Genomic DNA, 20,858 nt, shown 5'->3' with positions numbered 1-20,858 from the left:
CTGGGCAGATCATATGACTTAAGAAATTTATCTATGCCTTCACTATCTTCTAATTTATTGGAGTATAAGGATTCAAAATAGTTTTTGATTATCTTCTGTATTTCTGAAGTGTCTGTTGTGATATTGCCTTTTTCATCCCGTATGCTAGTAATTTGAGTTCTCTCTCTTCTTCTCTTCGCTAGCATCGCTAAGGGTCTGTCGATTTTGTTTATTTTTTCAAAGAACCAACTTTTAGTTTTGTCAATTTTTTCAATTGTTTCTTTTGTTTCGATTTCATTAATTTCAGCTCTGATTTTAATTATTTCTTGCCTTCTACTTCTTTTGCTGTTGTTTTGCTCTTCTTTTTCAAGGATTTTGAGATGAAGTATGAGATCATTTATTTGTTGTTTTTTTCTTTTTTTAAGGAATGAACTCCAAGCAATGAATTTTCCTCTTAGAACTGCTTTCAATGTGTCCCATAGATTCCGATATGTTGTGTCTGTGTTTTCATTTATCTCTAAGAATTTTTTGATTTCCTTCTTGATGTCTTCTATAACCCATTGATCATTCAGTAACCTATTGTTCATTCTCCAAGTGATGTATGCTTTTTCCTTCCTTCTTTTATCGTTGATTTTCAGTTTCATTCCATTATGATCAGATAAGATGCATGGTATTATCTCTACTCCTTTATATTGTCTAAGAGTTGCCCTGTGACATAATATATGATCTATTTTTGAGAAGGATCCATGTGCTGCTGAGAAAAAAGTGTAACTGCTTGATGTTGGGTGGTATATTCTATATATGTCAATTAGGTCTAGGTTATTAATAGTGTTATTGAGTTCTATAGTTTCCTTATTCAACTTTTGTTTGGAAGATCTGTCCAGTGGCGAGAGAGGTGTGTTGAAGTCTCCCATGATTATGGTATGGTGGTCTATTAGACTCTTGAACTTGAGAAGAGTTTGTTTGACGAACATAGCTGCACCATTGTTTGGGGCATAAATATTTATGATTGTTATGTCTTGTTGGTGTATGGCTCCCTTAAGCAGTATGTAGTGTCCCTCTTTATCTCTTTTGATTAACTTTGGCTTGAAATCTATTTTATTTGATATGAGTATGGACACTCCTGCTTGTTTCCGAAGTCCATATGAGTGATATGATTTTTCCCAACCTTTCACCTTCAGCCTATGTATGTCCTTTCCTATCAAATGCGTCTCCTGTAGGCAGCATATTGTTGGGTCTTGTTTTGTGATCCATTCTACTAGCCTGTGTCTCTTAATTGGTGAGTTTAAGCCATTAACATTTAGGGTTATTATTGAGATATGGGTTGTTCTTCCAGCCATATTTGTTTATTTCTGTTACTAAACATGGTTTGTTTTCCTCTTTGATTATTCCCCCCCCCTTTACTGTCCTACCTCCCACTGTTGGTTTTCATTGTTATTTTCCATTTCCTCTTCCTGTAATGCTTTGGCGAGGATGTTTTGAAGAGATGGTTTTCTAGCTGCGAATTCTTTAAACTTTTGTTTATCGTGGAAGGTTTTAATTTCATCCTCCATCCTGAAGCTTAATTTCGCTGGATACACAATTCTTGGTTGGAACCCATTTTCTTTCAGTGTTTGAAATATGTTATTCCAGGATCTTCTAGCTTTCAGAGTCTGTGTTGACAGATCAGCTGTTATCCTGATTGGCTTACCCCTAAATGTAATCTGCTTCCTTTCTCTTGTAGCTTTTAAAATTCTCTCCTTATTCTGTATGTTGGGCATCTTCATTATAATGTGTCTAGGTGTGGATCTCTTATGATTTTGCACATTCGGCATCCTGTAGGCTTCTAGGATTTGGGATTCTGTCTCATTCTTCAAGTCTGGGAAGTTTTCTTGTATTATTTCATTGAATAGACTTCTCATTCCTTTGGTTTGGAGCTCTGTACCTTCCTGTATCCCAATGACTCTTAAGTTTGGTCTCTTAATGTTATCCCATATTTCTTGGATGTTCTGCTCATGGTTTCTCAACAGTCTTGCTGAGCTGTCTATGTTCTTTTCCAGTTGAAATACTTTGTCTTCATTGTCTGATGTTCTATCTTCTAAGTGTTCTACTCTGCTGGTAGTATTCTCCATTGAGTTTTTAAGTTGGTTTATTGCTTCCTGCATTTCTAGGATTTCTGTTTGTTTGTTTTTTATAACCTCTATCTCCCTGTATAGTTGATCCTTTGCTTCCTGGATTTGTTTGCATAATTCGTTGTCGAAGTGATCTTTCATTGTCTGATTTTGCTGTTTAATGTCTTCCTTGATACTCCAGATCATCTGAAGCATGTATATCCTGAATTCTTTATCTGACATTCCATCTGCTGCAGCTGTTACCTCTTCTAAAGTTGCGTTGACCTGCATTGCTTGTGGTCCTTTCTTTCCTTGTCTTTTCATACTGCTTGCGTATCTTTCCTGCAGGTGCAGGCGGCGGCTCTGCTCTCTCCTTATTCCAATTGGGGTGTCGTGGCTACCACGCCGGCAGGTCCCTGGGCCTGTTCTGGGAGCTGGCGGCGGCTCTGTTCTGCCCCTACTCCAATTGGGGTGACGAGTGTACCACTCCGGCAGGCCACTGGGCCTGATCCGCCGGTCGGTTGCAGGTTTGCCTACCCTGCAGGCGTGGGCGGCGGCTCTACTCTGCCCCTACTGCAAATGGGGTGACGTGTCTGTCGTACCGGCAGGCCACTGGGCCTGTCCCGCTGGTCGGTCGCAGATCTGCCCACCTTTCGGGCACGGGTGGAGGCTCTGCTCTGCCCCTACTCCAATTGGGGTGTCGTGACTACCCCGCCTGCAGGACACTGGGCCTGTTCCTGGCACGGGCGGCGACTCTGCTCTGCCACTACTCCAATTAGGGTGGTGTTTGTACCACGCCGGCAGGCTCCTGGGCCTGATCTGCCGGTCTGTTGTAGGTCTGCCTACCTTGGAGGCGCGGGCGGCGGATCTGCCCTGCCCCTCCTACCACGCCTGCGGACCCCTGGGCCTGATCTGCAGGTTGATCACTGGTCTGCTCACCCTGCGGGCACGGGTGGCGGTTCCGCTCCGCCCCCACTCAGATTGGGGTCACGTGACCACCACACCGGCAGGGCCTGATCCGGGCGTGGGAGAAGGATCTGCTCTGCCCCTACTCCAGTTGGGGTGACGTGTGTACCACACTGGCAGGCCACTGGGCCTGACCCGCCAGGCTGTCACAGGTCTGTTTACCTTGCATGCTCATTCGTCACAGCGCGAACCGCAGCTCTGCCCTGCCCCTCCTACCACGCCCATGTACCACTGGGTCGCGGGTCTGCCCACCTTGCGGGTTGCGGGTGGCGGCTCCGCTCCGCCCCCTCTCCAATTGGGGTCACGCGGTCACCACGCTGGCGAGCCGCTGGGCCTGCTCCGGGCGCTGGCGGCGGCCCGGCTCCTTCCCTCTGGCTCGACGACAAATTGAGGAGACTCGGGTGACTGTGCCTCACCCCCCCTACCAGGAGACCAACTGCTTATGTCACCGCTGGTATTGCTGAAGTTCCCTCCTCCGCCGCTTTCTGCAGACATCAGATCTCTGCCATGTTGGTATCCTATGCGAATGGCAGCATTTCGTTCCCCTTGCCGGGCAACCAAAGCACGGGGTGAGTCCTGACCGGCCCTCAGCAGGACCCAGACCGAGAAGCAGTTTCCGCGGGCTCCTAGCCCCGGGCCAGGGAAGTTCCGGGAGCCGGAACTCGGCCGCTCCGTGCTCGGTGTAAGCTCCTATAAATGTAAGCTCCAAGAAGCAGTCCCCGCGGGCTCAGTTCCGGGAGCCGTAATTCGGCTGCTTAGTGCTTGTTGTATGCTCTTATAAGATCATTTGCTCCGTTTACTGCCCCTGCAAAATGATGTGGGAACCCCAAACCTTTCAGAGACAACACTCCACTTTTCCATACTAGCACGGGCGGGTCCCAGGTTCAATCCTCAGCACCACATAAAAATAAAGGCATTGTGTTGTGTCCATCTACACAAAACACAGTCACTAATGGAGATCCAGCACTGAAGTGAATATGTGCCACCATCAAAACTCATTTATGGGTTACTCCTATTGGGTGCCCTCTCACCCTGTGGGAGTCAATCTCTCTTCTTCTCAAATAAATTCTATTACACGGCCCGGCCGGGACAGCGGGCGCCCAAGGCTCCCCACGGGAGCTGGGCCCCCCGGGCCTCCAGGTTTCAGCCCGCCCCAGAAAGGCAGCGCAGGTGGCTGAGCCCCGCAGCAGCGGCCCCGCAGCGGCCGCTCGGTCCAGCTCCTGGCGCTGCCCACTGGGTAAGGATCAACAACAAGATGGCGGCCAGCCGAGGGGGCCTCCATAGGCTTTTAACAAAATCACTAATAAAATAATGAGTGGATGAGTTAAAAAAACAAAACTGAAGTGACAGAATGGAAGAAAATATTTGCAAATCATACATGGGATATGGGTTTCATGCTAGGATGAATAAAGAACAGGTACAAATGTGCAACCAAAGAATAACCTATGTTTAAAAGAGGCCAAGGAGCCCAGCACAGTCCTGGGTGTCTGTAACCCCAGGCATCTAAGACTTGAGATTGGCAAGTTTGAAGCCAGCCAGGGGAACTGTCCCAAAACAAAAATATATAAATATATGTAAAGGCTTGGGGTGTAGCTCAGAGGTACAGCACCCCTCAGATCAATCCCCAGCAGTGAAAGAGAAGGGGGAGGGCAAAGGTTTGGATAGCCACATCTCCGGAGATGTTGCAGTGGCCAACAAGTACATGACAAGATGCTCAGTGTCATCAGTCACTATGGAAACATTCAAAATCACAATGACACCTCACTCCACACTATCCTACATTCCTGAGGGACTCTGAGCCCTGAGGACTTCAGCACTTCTAACAGAGCCAGGCAGAAGCTCATCTACCCAGCACTCCCACAGCTGGGGATGGGCCCAGAGGATGGAAACAGGGACTCCAATAGTTCCTCACAGGCTAAGGCTCGCCACACCATTTTTAACCGTAGACAGAGTGTGGAAACCACCCAAGTGTCCATCAACAGAGGAATACATAAATAAACATGGCTTACAAATAAATATGTTGGAGTATTAATCAGCCACAAAAAAAAAATAAACTTCTGATGCACACCACAACCTGAGTAAACCTGAAAACATGATTATACAAGAAGCAAAATGGTACGTGGTTGTTTAATTTCATTCATATGAAATATCTGGAATAGGCAAATTCATAGAGACAGGAAATAGATTCAAGTTTACCTGGGGCTTGGGGGTCCTGAGATGTGATTGCATAATGCTTTGAGTTTTAGTGCAGGCGATAAAAAGATTCTGGAAATAGTAGTGGTCACTGTATATTTGACTGGAATCATGGCATGTATTTGAACAGTTAAAAGGGTTCATATAGCACATTTTTGTTGTAAACATTACACAATGAAAAGTCTCTAGGAAAGACGTGTAAAATACACCCATTCTGCTCAGATAGTGTATGTGTGTGTGTGTGTGTCTGTGTGTATGTAAGGTAGGGGACAGGCGTGAGGAACTAGGGATTGGCCCCAGGGCACTCTGCCACTGGACTACATTTCATTTTTTTTATCTTGCGACAAGGTCTCACTAAGTTGCATGGGCTTTCCTCAAACTAGTGCTCCTCCTGCCTCAGCCTCCTGAACAGCTGGGATGAGAGGCTGTGTCATGCATCTGGCCGGATACTCTTCAAAATACTCACATGACAACCCTGCAGGACCTTTGAGACTAAGATCCAAGTATTTAAACACAAGAAACAAACCAGCCACCTGCAGACCCTGCTCACAAAGCCAGTGCTTCCACCCTAAAGCTTCAAGAGCTCTTCCCAAGGCCCTTCCTTTGAAGGCTCAAGAACAGATGGTCTTTCTTGAGGCTGCCCATCCCCTGGGTGCACAGTTCTCTCTACTCTGGAACAGGAGACCCCAAGACAGCTCCCGTCATTCCCTATATTCACCCTGAATTGGACAGTCAGTCAGCCTTGGGACCCAAGGTGAACATGAACCACCATACAGCCTGTCAGAGCCTCCTGTGCCCAGGGTTAGGGCCAGTTCTCACCATTTGGATCCTGGGACAGCATCCCTGCTTGAGTCCTTGACACTGGCCACAGATCTCCTCATAACCACCAGGGGGCGACATGGGACTCACAGTCAACACTTGGCTGATTGATTCTGACACTTGGACTAGGCTTTGAGTCAGGAGGTGCAAATGCGGTCTGATTTCCATCGCCAGTAGACTGCAGGGTGCCTCCCACAAACCTGCTCGGCTCCCACTAGTGTTCCTTCCTGGACCTGTGAGGACCCTGCACTGCCAGGGGTCTCTGAGCAGGCCCTGCCTCCTGGCATCACCCATGGGGAAAGTCAGGGTGACCACAGGAGAATCACTAGGTAGAGGACAAGGCCACCCAAGGAAGGTATGGGCAGGCCTGAGCCACAGCTCTGCCAAAAGTTGGAGAGAGAGGGTCTCCCTAAAATCTCTCCCTGAGGAACAAGGAGCCCATGGTCACCTACCTCCACTACCACAGTCCTCCCCTCCCAGGACACAAAGTGTGTGAAGTCCTGAGATAGCCACTCAGAGGCCAAGCTGGGGACACCAGGTACAGAGAGCAGGTCCCCTCACCAGCCATCACTCAGAGGGCCCCTTTCCTGACCCCAGAGCTCTCTCTGTCCCCTGCCTGCTGGGAGGAAAGCCACCTTCCTAGAGCTTTGGGGAAGACACAGGGCTAAACTGGGACTCTCATCATAAAGGAAACATGCCCAAGGGTGAGGGGACCCCAGGGGTTCCCTGTGTGGTGCTGAGAGCCCTGAGGCCAGGACACAGCTGAGGCCAGTGCTGGGTGAGCCACTTCTCTCAGGGGACAGCGTCCCCACCTGCCTTGCTCCTCAGGGTGTGGCATGCAGTAGTGAAACCCAACAGGGAAAGCAGAAGGGACAGGAGGCAGGACTGAGAGGGAGGGGACAGAGAGGTTCCTCCACAGAGACCCCGCCCCCAGCCCTGTGACCCAGGAAAGTGCTCCTGCCCTGGGAGGAGGCTGAGCTCAGAGAGGAGCAGGCAGCAGGGCTGAGTGGCCTGGACCTGGGCTTCCCAGCGGGTCTCAGTGAAGCTCCTTCCACAGAGGGGACAGAGCAGCAGGGACCATGCAGCCCCCCTCAGCCTGTCCCTGCAGAGGGGGCATCCCCTGGCAGGGGATCCTGCTGGCAGGTAAGAGGGGACAGTTCCCTGAGGAGGGCGGGAGGTGGAGCACAGTCTTGCTGGTGCCCCCTGGAGGACACGACCCTCACAGGGGACACAGGGCTTCACTGGGAACCCAATGGGAACAGAACACAGAAGACAGACAGAAGCTCACCAAGAGGAAACTCTGAGTGACCTGGAGCTGATGAAGGGGGATGGAAAGCTCAGGGTTCTCTTTACTATGTTAATCACCAGGGGCCATTGTATTTTGAGAATCAGTGTTAACAGCTCTGTCAGGGCCACTCTCCAAATAGAAAGAGCAGTGGACATTGTCTGCAGCCACCAGCCTCAGACATTGGCACACAGACACCTGGACCCTCAGGGTGGGGACCCTGCTTCACTCATCCACAGGAGGCTGAGCCTGGTCCAGGCCCTGGGCTACCACAAGGGTCAGACTAGTCTCTGCCTCCTGGAGCTTCCTCTCTAGAGGGCAGGAAGCCAGGCCAGAGGGAGATCTGCAGGTGAGGCCAGGTGCTGTGTAGATCTAGGAGGGCAGAGAGCAGGGAAATGTCCACAGGGAAGACCTGGGGTCTGTAAGGAGGGGGTCAGGGGAGGTGGATGCCCAGGTGCCCTGGGTGTGAGCAGGGATCTGAGGGCACTGAGGGGCCAGCCTTGCAGACACATGGGGAAAAGTGTTCCTAAGAGAGGATGACAGGTACAGGGGTCATGAAGGAATGGAGGTCATGCTGCTGGCCTTGACCCAGGGACACACATGCATACCACACACCCCAAGGCTGAGGAATGAGGACTCCTGCTGAGGACGTGGGCCCCATCTTTCCAACCAATACGAAGGGCCCAGTATTGATGGATTTCTCTCTCTTCCCTCCCAGTCTCACTGTTAACCTTCTGGAACCCGCACCCCACGGCCCAGCTCACTATTGAACCAGTGCCTTTCGATGCTGCTGAAGGGACAGACGTTCTTCTCCTTGTCCACAATGCATCACAGAATATCATAGTCTACAACTGGTTCAAAGGAGAAACAGCAGATGGCAGACACGAAATTATATCATATGTGGTATCCACACAGGTGTCTACCCCAGGGCCTGCATTCAGTGGCAGAGAGAAAATATACTCCAATGGATCCTTGCTGATACAGAATGTGACACGGAATGACACAGGATTCTACGCCCTGCAAACTATAACTGCCAATGTTAGAGTTCAATTAGCAACTGGAGAGTTCCGCGTACATGGTGAGTGACACTCCAGGGCCTATGGGTGTTGGAGGGGTTAACTCCATTGCAGACACAGGACCTTGAGACCTGGACTCTGCCTACCTCCTCCTGTGCATTACGTCCCCACAGTGGAGTTGGAGCATTTAGTGCAGGATACACACAGTGCAGACAGACTTCAGAAGATCCGAGTCCTCTGCCTGAATCCACTGGCAGAGAGAAGGATGGTCTGGTGGGAGACTTGGCCCAGGCAGAGCAGTCTCAGCCCAGCCCCTGTGTCCTTCCCAGGAGCATGGCCCTGAGAAAGACCCTGCAGGACTGAGTCAGGCCTGGCCTGAGGACCCTGGAGTCCTCACAGGGAAGGTCAGCCCAGGGAGCTCCTGTCCCAGATCTCTGTCCCAGGCTCCTGGCTCCAGGTGACCCTGAGGACATGTGGCCAGGGTTGGAGTTTGGCTTCCTGTTGAGGGCTGCTGGGGAGCAATGATTTACTGGCTACCTGATCTGGTAGCTCCTGGAGGTGGTCACCAGCCAGGGCACAGTCCCAGGAGCCACATCTGGGCAAGGGCACCTGGGCATCTCCTTCTCCTGGGACTAGGTGTGGCGAGCACAGAGGGACAGGTGCCTCAGGCCAAGTCAGGTGCCCTGATGGACCTCTATGAGGCTCCACAGGAAGGTCCATGTCCCCAAGGGGAGGAACAGAGGAAAGAGATGCTCCTGGAGCTCCTGGTCCTCCCGGGACCAGCCCAGGGCGCTCTCACTGGGAGGCAGATCAGAGTAGGGGCTGTTTCTTTGGGGGCAGCTCCTCTAAACCAAGGTCAGGTTACTGTGAGGATTTCAAGGTTAATTCATAGACAACATGGTGAACCAGACACCACTTCCCATGTATCCAATAAAGGGAAACTGAGGCACGGGGAACATAGACCATGCGTGGCAGGAGAGTGGTGCATGTGACTGTGTAGCCAGAGCCCTGTGCTCTGCATGTTGAGGACCTATTAGGCGTCTGTGGACCAGAGACCAGTCATTGGCTCAGGGCACTGGCAGCCTGGAGGGGACAGTCTGGTCTGGGAGTGAGAGCAAATGGAGGATAATCAACTTTTACTCTGGAACCAAATTACCTGCCTCAACAGAATGTCCAGGCCTCCCCCTCCCCCAGCTGGTCCACACTCTCCCTCACTGAACTTGAAGTCTCCTGTTTCCTGGTGTGTTGGGTGTCACTCCCTCTGTGGCATAAGGTGTTTCTTTCTTTCTGTTCTGGGGAGAGTGGGGGAATGGGGGTACCAGGGATTGAACTCAGGGGCACTTGACCACTGAGCTACATCCCAGCCCTGTTTTGTATTTTATTTAGAGATAGGGTCTCACTGAGTTGCTTTAGCCTGACCATTGCTGAGGCTGGCTTTGAACTCATGATCCTCCTGTCTCAGCCTCCTGAGCCACTGGGATTACAGGTGTGCGCCACCAGCCCAGCCCTCTGGAGCGTAAGGAACAGGACTTTCCTTTCTCTCTCCCCACTGGACCCTGCAACCAGCACAGGGCCCAGTGTGTGGCCAACTCTCAATGGTTTTGTGATAAGGGGGGGGGGGGAGGGATCATGAATGAATGACCCTGAACCCCTTCAGAGCCTGGAACCTGCATGTGCAATCCCAGGGGGTTCTCCCACCTGCTCCCTGTCCCTCCTGGAGGCTGAGGCTCTTGCTCCATCCCACCAACCACCTCTCCTGAGGCCACTCAGGACCCATATCACAGGATGCCCTTAGGATGGCCGGGGTTTGAAGCGTCTTCAGGGTGGCCCTGGGTCAGTTCTGAGGCGGCCATGAGGCTCTTGGACCTGGGGCTTTAAGTCACTGTACCCCACTGCTCACTGCCATGGCGATTCTGGCTGTCTTGCTCCTGCCTGTCCGTCCTCTCCCTCCTTCTCATTCAGGCAGGACTGGCCCTGCCCTGCACAATGAGCCATGCCCTTCCCTCCTGCACTAATGGCCATCTGTTCTGTCCACTTCCTGCCAACACCTGGGGCCAGGCCCCTCCTGGCCACAGTAAAGGGCACAGAAACAGTCGAGGCAGGTGCCCCTGTCAGGCTGCATCAGGGACAATGTCCCTGACTGTGAAGGAGGCCCCACTGTGTCCCTTCCAGGGCTCCTTCCTTCCATGACAATGACATGTGAAATAGGCCAGGACACAGGCCTGAGCATCTCCTCCATCTACTCTGCACTGACTCAGTGAGGGGGGCACAGGCAGGAAGGGCGGCAAGCCCCTAGGTCCCAGGCTCCTTACACCAGATGACTGGTGGCTCCATCCTGGTCCCTAAGTGGGGCTCACGCTCCTCCAGTGACTCCAAGGACCTTCCCCAAGGGGGAGCTGGACTGAACGGTGCTGTCTCAGGGGCTGTCTATTCCATATGTGCCTGTGTCCTCAGGAGGACACCATCACCACAAGGGAGGTCTGTCCCCACATGGTGTGATGCTCTAGCTACGGTCATTTACATTAGGCTCTAGGCTCTGATTTGGATCAATTTGATGATCTCACTGCACTTCCTGGGGTGAAAAGAACAGGAAGAAGGCATTCCACAGGCCTGTGTCAGGTGCTTCCCACTTTCCCTGAGTCTCCATAGCAATTGGGAACATAGACTTCTAGATTGATTAACATGATCAATAATACTTCTCTGAATTTGGTGTTGTGCCTCATTTTACATAACAGAGACCCTCAGATGTCCCCTCTGACCAGTTCAGTCCTCCACCAGGACCCACAGGTGTCTCCTTACTCAGGAGGCTGCTGGTTTCAAACTGACTTTAGCATCTGCCTTGGGTCATAATGTGACCCCACAGGACTTCAGAGCTCAGTCTAAGACATTGTGCTCCTTAGAGAAATATTTCTTTCAGAAAGGAGTCTTAGATCCTGGGTATTAAAAACTATTTTCCCATATGGGAAAACTTTAACATCCCCCATTTGTACCCCAGGTCTGCCACACACAAGCCCACGAGGGCCCTATTTTCAGCAAGGTCCTGGTCCCCTCTTCCACCTCTTAGTGCTAAAGTGTTTGGAACCATCCACTGGTCTCTCAGGACAATTCCACATGCCTCACCTGCTCTCTGCAGGGGGAGAAGGATGTAAAGACCAAGGACAGGAACATGATTCTGCTCTAAACCTTGTCTGTCCCCTTCACCCTAGAGCATTCTTTGGACTCATGCTTTGCCTTTCAGGTGTCACTGGCTCCTGTCAGTCACCAGGAAACACCTGAGCAGAACTGCCCCCTTGTGGCCCCAGCCTGACCACCCAAGTGAATGCCCCCTGGTCTCCTAGTGTGGGATTTCTGTTCACAACCCCATTCTCACATCAGGCTGTGGGGTCTTCTTGGGGTTTAGGCACAATGGGGTGTCCCACCATGACCCATGTCTAGGATGGCCTTGAGAACCAAAGGCTCAGAGGACACACACGTGGGCCGAGCCCTGGAGTCCATGTAGCTGGAGGGACTCTGTGTCTCAAGGCCAGCCAGGGCCAGCAAGGACCAGCAGAGACAAGGGGTTTCTAACTCCCAGTCCTGGGTCTGTCCAGGACCAAACTCTGCAATTAAGTGCACCTGTGAGAAACTCTGTGCTTCTACCAGACACAGCCCAGGGGGCCCCACGTCTTCTGATCCCTCAGATCCTCCTACATCTGCCCAGGGTACCCACTCCTGCCTGGTTCTTCAGGACTCAGGTTGGTGGGAGGTGAGAGGCCAGCTCAGGTGGAAAGACAACTTTGTGCAGATCACAGGGCAATCCTCTGTTTGTTGTCTGCACAGAGAAATTACCCAAACCCAACATCACAATCAACAACTCCCAACCCATGGAGGGTGAGGACTCTCTAGCATTAACGTGTGAACCTGAGATTAATTATGGGAGCTACCTGTGGAAGATAAACAATCAGATGATCTCAGATGGTGACAGGCTGAAGCTGTCCAACAACAACAGGACTCTCACTTTATTCAATGTCACAAGGAATGACACAGGACCCTATGAGTGTGAAACCCAGAACCCAGTGAGTGCCAACCACAGTGACCTACTCACCCTGAATATTTCCTGTGAGTAACTTCTATTCCTCCATTACCCTGGCTGTGAACTCAAATACACAGGGCCTGAGGCTGGGCCACTTAGTCCCTCTCGGGTCCAAGTACACAGACCCTCTCTCCTGGGCACCTGGATGGGCTGTGCCATTTGCTCCAGGCATATCCAGGCAGGCCCAGCCTTGGCCCATGAATAGAAGGAGAGGGCTTGCGGTTCCCTGGGGAGGCCTGGGGTCAGCCACCTGGAACTGAGAAGCAGGGGAATGTCACAGATTAATTTCAGTGAACCAAGGAGGTTTGGATGAGACTTTCTGTGAGTGTGTATGGTGCTGGGATTTGAACCCAGGGCCTCTTGCATGCTGGGCAGGTGCTGTACAACTGTACTCCCCAGCCTAATTGTGACTTAAAAAAAAAAAAAAGAAACAAGGTTGTGACATGGATCAGTAGTTATATTGTGGTCTTCTACAGTCTAGGAACTTCCCCTTCCCTCTGATGACATTACATGTGGCTTTATTCTGTTTGCTCCAGATGGCCCGGATGCCCCCATCATAAATCCCCCAGACTCACATTTCCGTCCAGGGACAAATCTCAACCTCTCCTGCCACACAGACTCTAACCCGCCTGCTCAGTACTCTTGGTCTTTCAATGGGAGGCCCCTGGAATACACCCAAGAGCTCTCAATCCCCAACCTCTCTACAAATAAGAGTGGATTCCATGTGTGTGTCGCCCATAACTCTGTCACTAACCTCAATAGGACCACAACCAAGAATATTGCTGTCTCTGGTAAGTGGACCCTGGAGCACAGTATCGAGTGCTGTGTGGAGTCTTGATTTTTCTGGAAACAACATGGAAGAAGTTACTTCCTAGCCTGAGGCCCACTCTCAGTCAGCCCCTTGCTGTTTTTCCACAGGGCTTGTGGCCCAGCCCTCCCTCAGAGCCACCAACACAGAACCACACTCTGTGGCCATGACCTGCTTCTCAGATGACCCTGGAATCTCCATCATGTGGATCTTCAATAGCCAGACTCTGCAGCTCACAGACAGGATGCAGCTGTCCCCGGACCACAGGACCCTCAGCATAGACCCTGTCAGACAGGAGGATGCAGGGGAGTATCAGTGTGAGGCCTCCAACCTCGCCAGTTCCACCAGGAGTGAGCGCTACAGACTGGCTGTGATCTGTGAGTGGCCCCCGAGCCACCAGTGATTCTGTCATATATTTCACTGTCAAGGGCCATCATATGGCACCAGCCATGAGCATGGGGTAGATGCCAGAGCTTGGAGAGTATGTGGTTGACTACGTAGAAATTAGGTGCCTTGATGTCACCTTGGTTCTGATCTGTACCCAAGGCTAGGCCTGGGCTAGACAGTCTGTGAGGGCTGCCCACTGACACTGTCCTGTGATGGGAAGGAAGAAAAGAGGAAGAGAGGGTGGGGTGGGGCTCAGTGGTAGAGCACTTGCCCGGCCTGTGTGAGAACCTGGGTTCAATTCTCAGCATCAAACAAACAAATGAATTAAATAAAGGTCCTTCAACATCTAAAAAATATATATTAAAATAAAAGAGAAGAGGAAGAGACCTTAACAGGAGCATGAGCAGGATGTCGCCCAGCTCCGTGTGGAGAGGGTCAGGCTAGAGCACATGCAGGTTTCAAAACCAAACGTGAAGAAATCGCCAGAAGCAGAGAGTCAGGAGGACATGGTGACGACATGACAAACTGCACTGGGACCTTGGTGCCATTTCCTTCCACCCTCTGTGGCCCCCTGCAGGGCCCAGCTGGTTCCCCTGAAGACCTGCCCTTCAGCCCCTTTCTCTTCTCTTTCAGCAGAAGAGAGGACCCCAGGCCTCCCTGTGGGGGCCGTGGCTGGCATCGTGACTGGGGTCCTGGTCGGGGTGGCTCTGCTGGCTGCTCTGGGGTGTTTCCTGCTCCACACAAGAACTGGAAGGTACCCAGGCTTCCCCCACCTGATCCCACCCTAGGTGACCCCAGGCCTGAGGGAAGGAGACCATCCTCAGACTCTGGCCTGACCCCGACCTCCCCAATTCCTGGGGACCCTCCCCTCTCACCCCAGCCACCCCCCGTCCCTCACCAGCTGCTGGCCCTGGGCTCATTGCTCAACAGCTGCCTCCTCTGCACATTGGTCACCAGGACCTGTCCCCACAGCGCTGGTGTCCCTCCCTAGACTAGGGTTCAAAAATGGCACGTCCTGCAGTATTTGCCCCCACACCAAGAGAGGGCTGAGCTATGTGTATGAGGGGTCCTGTCCCAGGTCACTCAGGGCAAGGTCTGGGGCCTGGAGAGGAAGGTGGGTCCACTCTCCACACCTCCTGTGTGACCCAAGGCCCCTGATGTGTGAGGTGAGATCCCAGGGCCCAGCCAGTAGTGTGTCCTGGAAAGTTCTCTGTCTCCTGGTCAGGTGGGCGGAGAGCACAAAAGGCCACTGTCACATCACCTCATCTCCTGGCCTAGCAGAGGGTCCTCCACAGCAGGGTCACCAATGGGGGTCAGGGATTTTCAAGATGCACGTGGTTCCCAAAGGTCTTGCCTACGTGGTGACCCTGCTTCCCTGTCCCCACCCCCATGGCATGCATCCTTCCACTCAGTCAAACTCTCCTGCTTTAATTCTTCCTCAATTTCAGTCCATTTTCTGGGTCCCTCAGCCAACGTTCTCCTGGGTCTGCACCTGGGAGGGTCTTTCACCTTGGCCCAGGGCAGCAGTGTCTTCTTAAGGCCTTTCCTCTGCTCCCCTCTCCTGGGCCCCCTGGTACCCAGACCTGATGGGGAGAGGAAGGTTTCACACCCTCCTTGGAAATGGGGTACCCTCCTCATCCCCAATCTCGCCCCAGTCTATGACCCTCATAAATAAGATCGACTTTTCCTAGGGCCAGCGTCCAGCTTGGCCTCAGAGACCACCGCACCCCAGCATCAAGACCTGGTAAGTGTCCCCTCAGCCTGAGGGTGACTGGGAGCCCCTAGGCCAGCCCCACAGTGTCCACTCTTGCCCACAACCACACGTCCAGGGTTGAATGTTTACACTGGGGATTCCAGGATCCCTGTCATCAAACACAACAGGGGACCCACCTGGTAAAGCCAGCCCAGACTTGTGGCATCTGGTCTCCTCCTCATGTTCCTTGGCTCTTTGGACCACTACAAGGGCAAAAGGGTCTCTCCCAGGACATGCTGTCTCCCCTGACACTCTGATAGTTGAGGTCCCCCAGCCCTACCTGCAGAAGGGGCCCAGCCCTCCTCACGCTACTGCTAACTCTTGTCTCTGTCCCCAGGCCAAGGTCCCTCTGACACTTCCACCTCCCTGGTAAGTCCCCCCCAGTTATCTCTACACAGGGGACTAGCTCTGCAGTCTCAGGGCAGGGGCACTGTCAACCCCCAGTACAGCACAGACAGCCCCACTCACGTTGGACCAGGACAAGGTTAGCCTGGCCCTGGCCAGAGACTTGGCCACTCTCAGGGACAGGACCACCATCGCTCTGTCCTCAGCCCACCCTACTTTCTGCCATCTCAGGGGAGTCCTGGTGCAGAATGGGTGTTGGGAGCTTCTATCAGTGGCCCTGGGTTAATGATGGGGACCTTAGTCTGGACAGAAACTGGGGTGTCTGTCCAGAAATGGAGGCTGGTGCTCAGGACCCAGAGCTGGTAACTCCTGAGAAGAAAGGGCTAATCAGACACAGGGAGTAAGCTCTGGCCTGTCAGAGACCAGAACCTTCCAGGCACCACCCAGCACCTGCTCACTGGAGTCTCAGCCTTGATGATCCTCCCTTTGCTGACCCTGATTTCCAATCTCCCTCCCTGCCAGGCCCCACCTCCTGGCCACAGAGCTGCTGTCCCCATCTACCAGGTGAGTGTGGGTGATGACCCTTGCCCACAGTCTAGGGCCTACCCAAGAGATGCCCCTCCCCACACCTTCCTGATCTTGCCAGGAAACAGCAGCCAAAATGGGATCAGGGGGTGGTGAGCAGGGGATGGGGGGGGGGCCTGGGAACAGGAGCCTCTGAGCCCAGACAGACACACGGACAGAGCAATCCCAGGTGGGCCAGGGCCTAGGAGTTCATGGTCCCCTGGTTCAGAAGGGTCAGAGGCCTCTTTGTTCTTTTTCAGGAATTGCTAAACCCTGACCTGGACATCTACTGCCGGGTCGACCACAAGGCTGATGTGGCTTCTTAGTTTCCACCACACGATGCTCCATGTGGGCTGAGGGAGGGTCCTGCTAGACCCCAGATGCTGGGTGATGGGACAGAGGTGGAGCCTGACCCTATAGGACTCTGGAACCTAGAGGGGGAGGGGTCCCTGGGGATTCTAGAGACACAGGCTGCCCTGGGCTCTGAATGGCCAGCACTAGGCTGCCTGTGCCCAGGAGCAGGGGCTTCAGGGAGAGGGAAGGGCCCTGTGGGTCACCTGGGAAGGCGCTGAATAAAGACCCCCTTCCCTCCTTTGCTCTTTTGGTTCATATGGGAAAGTCTCTTGGCAGACACTCCCCTCAAGTTCCAGGTCAGCTCTCTCCTGTGTCACGCAGGGGAACTGTGGTCTCTAAGTTGTTCCCACAGGGTTTCTCTTCCTGGCAGACAGGAGCTGGGAGGTGGAGCCAGGGTAAAGGTCAGGTCTGTCCACAGGGAAGGGTGAGGGTCCCAAGGCCCTGCAGCCAGCAGAGCACTCAGTGGCCCTCACACTCCAGGGACCCAGGGTGGCTAGATGTGGCCACTGGTTTCTTTCCTACTCAAAGGCCAGTACTCAGGACATCTTCACCTCTGCTGGGACAGGGACAGAGACTGTCAGAGTAATCAGGGGACAGGGCCAGACCCAGACTCAGGTCCTGAACAAGGGCCTCAGGCCCTGCCCGAGGCTCCAGCCTGCCCTCCCATCACCTTCCCCTCTGCCCTGCCTGGTCTCCCTGGGACCAGCCTCCTCTGCACACTCCAGCACACAGGGCAGAGGCTCAGGGCTCCCCACATGGGGCTCTCCAGGCTCCATGGTGATGGGACAGAGGGTCTCCTCCCTGACCAGGATGTGCTCTACAGCCTCCTTGATACACGTGGTCACTGCTCTGACTCCTTCCCTGAAGGCTGGGCAGGGGACATTCTCATGTAGGTTCATGTAGATCAGGCCTCTACATTCCTGGAAATTAGAGGTAAATTTAGTAAAGATTAGGGGACACTCTGCTGATGCCTGAGAGTTGTCTGTCCTGACATGAGAAGTAGGGAGTCATCCTCAGAGATTCCACTGTGACTCAGCTCTAGTGAGGCTCGTCCTGCATGAACATAGCATCAGGTCACACACGATGACTTCTCTTTTCTTGGTTTCGTGGTGCAGCTGCCACAGACTGGCTCCCACACAGTGACAGGAAACAGCAGAGTCAAGGTGTCCTGAACTGCATTCTTCTGGAGGCTCTTCTGGGTGTGCGCAGGAACACAAGTCCCCTGAAAAACTTAAAAGCATCTTAAAAGCTCGTGGAATCTTTTCCCCCAGGTCCTGTCCTGGGAACCACACCAGCTGGAGTTCCCCCGGAGCACCGCATCCTGCTCCCTGAGCCACACACAAGCCCCTGGGAAACTGTCAAGCCAAGCCCTACAGGCAGTGTCATGCTGAGGCAGTGTCATGTCAGGTCCCACTCACCCCCCAGGTTGCCCAGTGGAAGAGTCACCTGTGCACTCAGGGGAGTCTCCCTGACATGGATGGGGTGGATTCCTCTTCACCTTCTGCATCTGAGCATCCCCAGGGTCCTCTGTACCCTGTCCCTGTGCCCAGTGTTTCTCCCTGGACACAGCCTCAGACCCTGACAGGGGCAGATGAGGGGCTGACTCTCCAGCAGTCCTTCTCATTTTCACCAGGTCAACCTGCTCAGCTCCTGAGACCCTCCCCTCTACAGGAGCCATGTGCTCTGAGCTCCTGAACACCTGCCCCCACATCATCTTCAGGTCAGTGACAGCCACCCAGCTCTGACATCCTCACCCACAGCAGGTGTCTGAGCAGACTCACCCGGTGACGCACCTGAGGCTTCAGCATGCAGGAGCACCCTAGTCCCTCTCCTCCCTCCCAGAGGGCAGCAGGCCCCACAGGGTGTCTGTGAAACCAGCCCTGGGTCCAAAACACAGCTTCAGGTCCCTCCTGACCCTCTACAGGGAGAGGCGCTGGGGCAGTAGCAGCCACTAGGAAATTTGACTGTCAAGGAAACACTTGGTCCCATCCCTCCTCATACCTGTGAAAGGAACAGACACATACAATACAGCTGGCCTCACCATATGTCCCAGAGGTCATTCCCAGGCCAGCTGCAGCCAGAACAGCAATCTACTTGCTGCTCTCTCCTGTGACAGCAGGTGCTGCTTTTGCAATGTGGCCGGGGTCCCCTCCACCCCCCCAGGGAACCCAAACCTGCCTATGCCCTGCCTCAGCCACACTCCTCAGCCTCCTGCTCCCCTCCACTTCCCTGACCTGCACAGAGAGGGGACAGCCCTCCTAGCCCCTCCCAACCCCTCCCTGGGCACTGCCAGCCTTGGGTGCTCATCACGGGGTCTGTAGGAGTCCCTCTCTCAGTTTGGACATTTGTGGGACCAGACCGACAGCAAAAGCCTCCCACATGCCTTCGACTCTCAGGGAAAATAAATACAGAACAACTCCAACCAAAAGTCTGAAGGCATTTACCCTTATGGGGACAGTGGTGTTAGGACAGCCACTCAGAAGACCTGGGGTAGGAGAGAGGTGGGCAGCCACCCAGAGCTGCACAGTGAGATGGGGACAAAGTGCTGGTGTAGGACCCAGGGCCTCAGCTGTGAGGGTGGCTGTGGCTAGGAGCTCAGGAAGGGAACTGAGGAGCACAGAGGTGGGAAGTTCCTGAACATTTGCAGGGACAAGGCTGGATTCCCAGAGGACCACTCTGACCACTGTCAGCTGCAGCACTCAGAGCCTGGGCGTCTCCTGGCTGCCCATCAACCAAGAGCTCCCACCTCCATCTCCTAACTCACCTGCCTTCCTCCACTGTCTGACTCTAGGGGAAGGTTCCCTGCAAGGGCGTGGTGGGAAGCCCAGTTCCCTACAGACAACCAGCAATGGCTCCTGCTGAGGTAGTGGGCAGGACAACACACCCTGGTTCCCACTCAGGGGTGACAATGAGACCCAGAGACCTTCTGCTCCCTCAGGCCCTGATGGGCATCTGTGCCTGGTGACTGTCACATCTCTCCTGATTCTTCCAGTGAGGATACCTGGGAGGACTCATCTTCCATTGTAGAAGGTCCAGTCTAGAATGTTCCACAGCAGCCCTGCTGACACCTATTTACAAAAATCCCAGGACATAGCCTTGAGGGACACAGGCTCACAGACATTTCCCCCAGTGGCCACACAGGCAGGGGCATCAGGTTCCTGAGTGTCCAGCCACTGAGTCTAAGACATTCCTCCTCCAAATGACCTAGGCTCTGGTGTTGGTTCTGGGTCACCAGTCCAGGTGCACAAACCTCCTACGTGAGGTTCTTCCCTGGGGTCCCTGTCCCAGGTACCTGTCCCAGGAGCTCCCTCTAGAGCAAATCCGCAGCTCCACCCAGGACTGGGGCTGGGGTAGGAAGAGCAGCTGCACTGGTCTCAGAGGACATCAAGGTTCCCCTGAGCTCAGGGAAGAGCACGCACGCCCTCTAGTGGACACTCCTGCCAGGCACGAACAGAGGCCCCCAGAGAGGGCAGGTGAGGGCTGACCTTGGGCAAAGGGCACCTTCAGAGAATGGAAGTGAATATGCAATGGGAGGGGGTTGGAGGGGAGTGAGGGGTGGGAAGAAGCAGGGGGAGGGGAGGCTCTGGGAAGGTCGGGCAAGGGCGCAGAGCAGGGCTCCCTTCTCTCCACTGACACTGGGGCTGGTCATCCTTGTGGGGCTGTGTGCTGTGGGGTGTCAAACACCATCTGGAATTGTACCTACTAAGTCCAGTAGGACCCGTCCCCAGCTGTGACTATCAACAGTGTCTACAACAACCTCCAGTAACAACTCAGCATTTAAAATCCTCCCCTTCTTGGCAGAAGAACTGAGTGTAAGAGGGCAGAGACTGACTGGGGCTTGTCACTACTAATCACTTGAAGTCCCTGGAGAAGAAGTGATTCAAGGTACAGCCACATGGCTGCCTGAACCTCCACAGCACTGTGGGCTTCCCAAGGGTCTGTAGCCACACATCAGTGACACCTGCTGGGTCTATGACATCATGGACATGGGGAGCTCTGTGCACACTGGGAAGAGGAAGCCTGTGATCTGATCCTCAACATTACCTTCCAACAAGCAGGATGCAGGAGAATGAATCCTTACTTGTAAAGATGTTCAAATAAGAAAATGAATTAATTTTTTAAAACAGTAAAAGTATTTACCATAAAAGACTGAACTTGTTTTGTAAACGAGTATGGACCCATATGCTTTTGTTAAAATTATTTATAAACCAAATGTGGCATGAGTTT

The 20,858-nt window shown here is 53.2% G+C and overlaps 1 protein-coding gene across 1 annotated transcript in view; it reads left to right on the top strand.

Annotated features, from left to right (window-relative positions):
- Nucleotides 1-7,009: 7,009 nt before the first annotated feature.
- The window catches only part of LOC139702647 (uncharacterized), an 80,460-nt gene continuing 66,611 nt past the window's right edge, over nt 7,010-20,858 (top strand). Inside the window, exons 1-10 of the mRNA XM_071604176.1 lie at nt 7,010-7,190; nt 8,051-8,410; nt 12,168-12,446; nt 12,957-13,211; nt 13,339-13,605; nt 14,249-14,369; nt 15,307-15,359; nt 15,706-15,737; nt 16,236-16,277; nt 16,538-16,602. Of these exons, the coding sequence (XP_071460277.1) occupies nt 7,127-7,190; nt 8,051-8,410; nt 12,168-12,446; nt 12,957-13,211; nt 13,339-13,605; nt 14,249-14,369; nt 15,307-15,359; nt 15,706-15,737; nt 16,236-16,277; nt 16,538-16,602 (1,538 nt within the window). The 5' untranslated portion in view covers nt 7,010-7,126. The remainder of the gene's footprint in view (nt 7,191-8,050; nt 8,411-12,167; nt 12,447-12,956; nt 13,212-13,338; nt 13,606-14,248; nt 14,370-15,306; nt 15,360-15,705; nt 15,738-16,235; nt 16,278-16,537; nt 16,603-20,858) is intronic.

The sequence above is a fragment of the Marmota flaviventris genome, chromosome 18, assembly GCF_047511675.1.
Source record: "Marmota flaviventris isolate mMarFla1 chromosome 18, mMarFla1.hap1, whole genome shotgun sequence".
Classification (NCBI taxonomy): domain Eukaryota; kingdom Metazoa; phylum Chordata; class Mammalia; order Rodentia; family Sciuridae; genus Marmota; species Marmota flaviventris.
The sequence above is the reverse complement of the archived record's forward strand: the minus strand, read 5'-3'. Positions and strand labels throughout refer to the sequence as shown.